Source organism: Micromesistius poutassou (genome assembly GCF_964030765.1).
Source record: "Micromesistius poutassou genome assembly, chromosome: 17".
NCBI classification, from domain to species: Eukaryota; Metazoa; Chordata; class Actinopteri; order Gadiformes; family Gadidae; genus Micromesistius; species Micromesistius poutassou.
Genome location: NC_140287.1, coordinates 14539473 through 14547558, shown reverse-complemented (window position 1 = coordinate 14547558; position 8086 = coordinate 14539473). Strand labels below are relative to the sequence as shown.

At 41.3% G+C, this 8086-nt stretch overlaps 1 protein-coding gene across 1 annotated transcript; it reads left to right on the top strand.

Moving 5' to 3' along the window:
* Positions 1 to 3516: 3516 nt before the first annotated feature.
* dio3a (iodothyronine deiodinase 3a) lies at positions 3517 to 4311 on the top strand (the record flags this gene model as incomplete). Its single annotated transcript, XM_084482618.1, has 1 exon — positions 3517 to 4311. One exon carries the CDS (start codon positions 3517 to 3519, stop codon positions 4309 to 4311), a length of 795 nt encoding a protein of 264 aa, XP_084338744.1.
* Positions 4312 to 8086: the final 3775 nt, after the last annotated feature.

Below are 8086 nucleotides of genomic sequence, written 5' to 3'. Positions count from 1 at the left end.
AAACTTTGCATTGTATTGCACGCACAGCAAGACAGTGCAATGCATACATTGGTGACTGGATTAAAGCAGCAACGTAATCAAGTGTGTAAGAGCAGTGTACATCGACCTTAAAGACACCAACGTGGAACAAAGAGAAAGAAAATACATCTCAACTTTATTAACTACGGGTGCAGCCATCTTCGTTTGTCGAGCGTCACGGGGATCTTTCGCGACTCGGTTACTCATCAGAAGCCCCAGTGCTTGATATCCCCAAAGAAAAGGAGGCGTGCCTCAATGCCGCAATGCATCAATGCTGCAAGAAAGCTGGGAGATCTGACTGGGATGGTGGGCGTACCAAACAAATGGATAGCGCCATAAGCCACATAATTCTACTGAACAAAACTTCAGATAGTGTAAACTTCAATCTATAGATAAACGTGTTAATTAATCGTATTTTACAAGCTATTTATTAAAGCACTAACTGAATAACCGTTCAAATCTGGTGTGTTGTTATTTTCATGACTACCGCCATTGTTGTGCACAGCACCGTCGAAGAAGAAACGGTTATTCTGAAATAAGAAGTTTCAGAATAATCCTAACCCTAACTGTAGTAGTTACAGTAACAGTGTTAGATAGATGATGAACAATGCTGCAAAATGAAACCGATTATTATACTACGCCACTGCCCATCGCTCGGCCATTTGCTGAGATACAAATAGACCATGGGGCAAGCAATGGCTGTTCATTCAAGTTGAGATGAAACATTTGAATTCTTTGATTTAGAAAAACCCCACAAAGAAACGTGTTCCGGAAGAAAAAGAGGAAGAGATAGGGAGGCGGCCGCTGTCCCTTCCCTGTGTTTCATTGACTGAACAACAAACAGATTGTCAGGGACTTGAAAGAGAAGGAGCCAGTGTTTCAGCTTTAAAATACATCCTCTCTTTCTTTTTTCTTTCTTCTTTTTTTTGTTTGTTGCAGCGATAGTCATTAGGACATTTCATCAGTTGCGGTTTCTGGAGCATCGCCATCTCAATAAGTAAGCAAGGGGGGGGAAAAAAGGAAAAAGGGGGCTCCTTTCCCAGATCGGCACTGTCCTCGGATGAACCGTCTGCCTCTGCCAAGAACCCAGCAGAGTTTACCTAAGGTAACCGTATGTGGGTTAGAGAGTCTGCTGTTCATCAGATACCAAATGCACAAGCAGCAGGTATAGGTTTGAAAAGGGAAGGAGAATGATGACGAAGAAGAAGAAGGAGAAGCAAAAACAAATCAATTTTTTGTTTGTGTGTCTGGGAATGAACAGTTAACGGGGTAATAATGCGAGTTCAATGGTGCCGTTAAAGGGGTGTAGAGGGATAAAGAGGGGGAGGGGGGAGAGGAGAAGTGGCTGACTGAGAGATAGATGGAATAGATTATGCAGCGTTGACAGACCGACAGGATGGAGAAGGATAGAAAGCCCAAAATCATTGGTATTAAAAAATGATAATGTTATGAATTGAAATGTTGATACATACGAATATTTCTGTTCTAAATATGATTTAGAACAGAAATAGGTCTAAACTGTGTTGAAAGGGATTACTTTGTACAAGTTCTTGAATGTTCTTACACCAGAGCGTAGAGTCTCTAGAATACATGCTGGCACTACTGAAAATAACCTACACGTTGCTGTAACATTTACACTGCAATTTTACAGCAAATATAAATTACATTGGCATCCTAAAAATAGTTTAACATTATTTAACTGTTTGCTACTATAACAGGTAAGGTAATTAAGAAATACATCTCAGAATGCTGTAAACATAAAACAAAACCAATTTCATTAACTATCATCTGAGACTGAGAAGTTTCACAGGGTTTGCCACCATTTCTGTATTGTATTCAACTTTTTTTTTATTGTGTTTTATGTAAGAATAGTAGTATTGTATAATAACTTAGCTGTGTGTTTTCAACTAAATTGTAACCATTCTGCATTGAACAATAAATAGTATTGTTTGACTGTGTAAGCTTGAATATTGTTAAAACACTACTCTAACCAAAAATACAGTCCTTGGATAGTAGTTTTATTTTACAGTTTCCACACTACTACTGTAACCAACCACAAACCTACCAAAATGCTCCCATGTGACCTCCCTTTTATGGGACCTCCACTGGCTCTCTGTAGTAGCTTGCATCAGATTCAAGAAGATGGTAATGGCCTACAAGTCTGTCAATGGAACTGCACCTGCCTACCTCCAAATGTTGGTCAGACCACACACTCCAACTCGACCGCTCACCTCAACTACTTCAGCTGGACGCTTGTACCGCCATCACTAAGAGCAGCCAGAAATCGAACAACAAAGTCAAAACTTTTATCTCCCTACCAAAGTCAGGACTGCAGAGTTGTTCACCAGCTTCAGCAAGAGACTCAAGACTTACTATTTCAGAGTTCACCTGGACTCTCCATCCCCATCCCTTCTCCCCAACTCCCTTCTCCTCCCGTACTCTCCTAAAAGACACCCTTCTTACTCACTTATTGTATGTGGTACATCCTGGCACTTTATGTACGCACTTACTGTATGTTGTACGTCTTGGCACTTAAGCATTAGTAGCATCTTAGCTATCTTTGTTGTATACAGGGAATGGGTTAACATCACAATTAAGTGCCTGGGGCTTGTTTCTATAAACATCTTTACTGTACCAACACATGATATATTGTCGTTTCTCTTTTTTCTGACAAATGTACTAACTGTAAGTTGCTTGCATGCCTGCTAAATGCCCTAAATGTAAATGTAAATTACTGCTTTATTTCACAGTTACCACACTACTACAGTTAAATACAGTACTTGCATATTACTCTGTTTTATTTTACTTTTATTGTACTGTGATTTGTTTTTTAAGTTACTTGTCAATTGCTGCCAGTTACTGTGAATTAAACTTTTTACAGTTAACATCTAAAATAATGAAATGCAATGAATGAAATGCATCATCGTTAAGGATGTGAACAAACATCTATGTTACCACAATACAGTTTATCGTACATATATAGTCATATATCGCTTCATATATCAACTCATATAAAAAATATATAGGCCTATAGGTAAACAGAACGGCAAGTCTTTTTAAAACAATCAGCAACTCATTTGAAAATGGTTCATGATTTGTGCCCAACAAATATATATAAGACAACGGCTCAAGGCTTGTAATCGATTGTTACTTCAATAAAGTAAAAAGCCTTCAGTAAAGCCAAACATACCTACATTAATGTCACCATTTCCAGCACCAAAGCGCTCATGGCGCCTCATCCTTTCCGGTGTCTGGCTGTAAAACCAAGCTGCGGGTTGACAGAAGGTAATCCCCACCGTGTGAGGCAGCGCTCCCCGTATGGAGGCGGGGTGTCATTCATTTTCCAATCGGTGCTATAAAAAGAGGGAAGTTGCAAGTGGTCTAACTTCAGAGCAAGAGAGCAAGACCGGCTCACACGTGTCGGGACTTTGCAGCTGCAGACACGAGATCTTCCTGTTGCTGTCCAGGAAGGAAGAAACAGGTGAAAACCAACCAACAATGAACACTGTCAAAGCTATTAAAAATGCAGTAGTGTGTCTTGTTTTGCTTCCTCGCTTTCTCGTGGCGGCCGTGCTGTTTTGGCTGCTGGACTTTCTGTGCATCAGAAAAAGGGTGTTTTTCCGGATGAGGCCACACGAAGAGGGAGATGCCATAGACCCCCCGCTGTGCATCTCCGACTCCAGCCGAATGTGCACCCTGGAATCCCTTAAGGCGGTGTGGCACGGGCACAAGCTGGACTTTTTAAAAGCTGCGCGTCTCGGATGCGGAGCACCCAACACCGAGGTGGTGCAGCTGCGCGACCAGAAGCGCAGCCGCGTTCTCGATTACGCGCAGGACCACCGGCCGCTCATCCTTAACTTCGGCAGCTGCACCTGACCGCCGTTTATGGCGCGCCTCAAGGCGTTCCACGGCCTCGTACAGCAATACGAGGACGTAGCGGACTACTTGGTGGTGTATATCGAAGAAGCGCACCCCTCCGACGGGTGGGTGAGCTCCGACGCGCCATACCAGATCCCCAAGCACCGCTGTCTTGAGGACCGGCTGAGCGCAGCACAGCTGATGCACCTGGAGGTGCCCGGGTGCGCGGTGGTGGTGGACAACATGGAGAACGCGTCCAACGCCGCGTACGGAGCCTATTTTGACAGACTTTATATACTTCACGATGGTAAAATTGTGTACCAGGGCGGCAGAGGTCCGGAGGGGTACCGGATCTCTGAGCTGAGAGACTGGCTTAATCACTACAAACAAACACTGCTGCTTGAAAAGCCCAGCAAGGTCGTCCTGGATGTTTAGAACTGTTATTTAAATGTGATTAATACTTATTTCAAATCCAACTGAATTTGTCTCACACCATCTTATGTTGTATTAGCCTTTATTTATGTTTTATGTTCACCATTCACTCTTGGCAACTCTGTGTTGCCAAGTCAACTCATTCCATCTCAGTCTTTTAGAAGTCGACCTGTTTACTAACTTTTATTTTGTAAGCCAGTGTCTTGGATTTATCCAAGATGTTGCAACATTTAATAATGTGGACGTTATTTATCTACGTTGGATTGAGTATAATGAAATAATTAGTTAAGAATTACACTGTTTTTGGCATCATCACCATTGCTTCCAGTATAGTTGTGAAGTGCGGTTTTTAAACGGATTTAAACCACAGAACCGATACTGATGTTATCATACTGGAGGTGATGGTAAACACACTTATTTGACCCCAGGAAATATACAGTGGTGAATGGCAAGTACAGTTTATTTTTCTTATACATGCAGTAAACTTTTTTTGATCTTTTGTTTGTTTGTTAGTCCATTTTTTTTAACTTGCAAATTGTTGTCAGTTTCATGATTGGTCTAAACAAATATGAAGCAATAGAAAGTGACAACAATTCGCATATCTTGAGTCTGATTGGTAAGATTAGCTCAAACCAAACACGGGACCAATGGCTGTTGTATCAGCTAATAGTCGCTCAGATGTTAAATTCCAAACTTTTAAGTGTCTTGGTTTAAAAATAGGTTAATAATTGACAATAAACACATCATCTGATTGGTTTTCAGCTGATTTGGTCTTGACAAAATAGACAGCTCACAATCTTCTACCTTGCATTTCATGACAACAGTGTTTTAAGGAAATACAGCTACAGTGGTCTGCTATTTTTGGAACAATATGTATTTAAGTACTCGTACTTGTATTATCCTTCAGAAATGTGTGTGCACAAAACTTTAGTTTGTGGTTTTGATAATAACATTAATAGGTTCTGTCAACACATTGTTTGAAAAAAAAATACTAATGTGCTAATTAATGTGCTAAAGTAATGTGTCATTTGACATACTTTTTGAAACAGGTACTCACGTTGACTGACGTTGAGCTGAATTTGTATGGACACTTTCCCTTAGACATTTTCATTATTCAGAGCTGTCTATGTATGTATACATAGAATAATAGGATTTAAATGGGTTCTTTGTCCACCTCTGCATTTATTGTAAATAAGCTGTTCTCTTTTATTGAAAAATCTCATAAAATAAACTTTAAGGCTATCTGAATTCTGCCTCTCTTTTGTAGCCATGTTCTTCTGTATGGTATTATTCTAATAGTGTCATATAACAAGGTTGATTCAAATGTATGTGTTTGTGTATGTAATATGTGTTGTTATTTTTTTTGGATGACCGGATGTTGGAAGGTCATGAAACATTTTCAAGTAGACCCGATTTTGAGAAACACTGGTCAGGTCGAAACAAAACTACAGAAGCTAACGCCTTTAAAACTAGCTTTCAGAATCCTGCTTCTGTTGATGATCTACTTGGGCTACATCAAAGGTATAGTTCTCCTTACATTGGTTCTACATTCGTCATCATTATAGGATTCTTGTGGATATGAAAACACACCTTCACCAATAAGAACCCAGGTGTCAGCCAAGCCATGAGGATTATTTTAAAACAAATACAATGGTGAAAAGCTCTCTATGTAAGTGTGGAGATCATCATGAAAACAGATCATCAAGCAGAGAACTTTAGCAAGCTGCAACACTCAGGAGCTGAAATCAGCCCCGCCCCCAAATAAAGGAATGTCTTCACTCCTAAAAGGGTAATTAACTTGTGGATGACATCCAAGGACGTGCCATTGAATTATTCAGATGCAGTGTCTCAGGTGTCCGCTCCATCCGTATCTTTTATGTTGGGACCTCTCTAGCACGTAGTGGGGGGGCAGGGGATAGGTGTCCTGTCGTGTCTAGGGTGTTCTAAAGGTACTGGGTTTGATCCCTGATGGACTGCACCATGGTCCTTTATGTGAAGGCATCATTCAAGAAAGAGGCCTTCAATCCCTATGGTCTTTTATGACATGTATCTGAATCATAATCGCTTCACTGTAAGGTACTTTGGATGAAAGCTAAACACTAAATGACAAAATCATAAACATCTGATACAAGGAGCTCAATATCTTAGAATGCAGTCAAGACTGTTAACGTTGATGGTATAGGGCTGATTTCATTGCTCACTTTTACATCCACTTTACTGGCTGAATCTTATAGTCCGATAGTCCTTTTCATTATACCGTAGTTTTCACATCTGCTGTTTGATACATTTTGCTTGTTGACTTTTCTTCTCCGTTATTGCACACACAATCTATAATTGAAGGTTGTGTGTGTCTTCTTTAAACACACACAATGTTTCTCACTTTTCTTTTCTCTCGCGATCACTTACTCTCATACACACACACAAAAATAAAATGTTTTGGTGTGATTGTAAAATTCACAGGGGGTTGATGCTGAGATGCTGTTATGCAGACTACATGAAGTGGTCGTATACAGATCATGTTGCATTCAGTACTTTATACATTTTATAGATACTGGCAACACAATGCCCAATAATTCGAGTTGTATTTATTCCTGTTCAGCTTACCCGAAGCTTTGGTGTAAAACAACCCCTTTAGCACAGAGCTTCACACAACCTGCAACCCTATTGTCTCTGGCGGTCAGGGTGACACAGACATTAACTCTTGCTATCGTTTATATGTTAACTTGTTTCAGAGCTGAAACTCTAAATTATTGGCTCATCCTAAAATCACTTAGTGGAGGCAGCTTAGAAGCTGCTAGTGTGTTGTCCAATAATGTCCCATTAGAGGCCTACGCACCAACCCAGGGTGTGTGTGTGTGTTCTCTGTATGTTCCTCCATGCACAGGAACATGGATGGAACAAGATTTATTTTGATAATAATCATAATAATAATAAAAATATATCCGTTCACACAAAAGTTTGTTTCGCATAGAACAACATGTATATAGGAGGGGGGGTTATATGTGCAGGGGAGGGGTGCTCAACTCCTTGTGCTCCTCTGGGGGAGAGCAGTGTTAAGGGTGAGGATCCACAAGAGTGCTTGAATTTATTCTTCCTGCAGCCTGGGACCCTGTAGCGCCCCCGAGCGGCCAGCAGTTGCTAGTTCAGCCAGTCTGAGGGTGCGCTTGGTGCAGCTGTTTAGGAAGGAATTTTCCGCCTTGTAGTGACCCACCACCTTGGAGCAGACGGAGCCACTGATGCTCTGCATGGTGGAGCAGAAGAATAGAGTGCGGATTTCCTGACTGGCCACAAAACACCTGAGTCACAAACACCTGACTCCCTCTAAAGTAGATCATATTGTGGCGAGCAGCACGGGAAGGACGAGATGGGAGCACAGGTTAAGCAGTTATCCAACTCTCGCGCCCTATAGGCCTACACCGCTCGACTGCGAGATTTGCCTTTATTTGAACACACACACAGACAGAATAAAATTAAAAAAAACACACACTGGCTCAACAGATCGCCATGACCATCACACTGACGGTATCGGACAAAATAACTAAGTAAATAACCAAGTAACGCTAACACACACACACACACACACACACACACACACACACACACACACACACACACACACACACACACACACACACACACACACACAAACCCCACGGTCGCCACAATATGTTGTAGCAGGCCTACCTTATTGTGGATGAGATCAACATGCTGTGCTGTGCACATGCTCCCCCAGGTATTTCATTGATGTTTGTTTTATGGATTGGTTGCAAAACCCTGG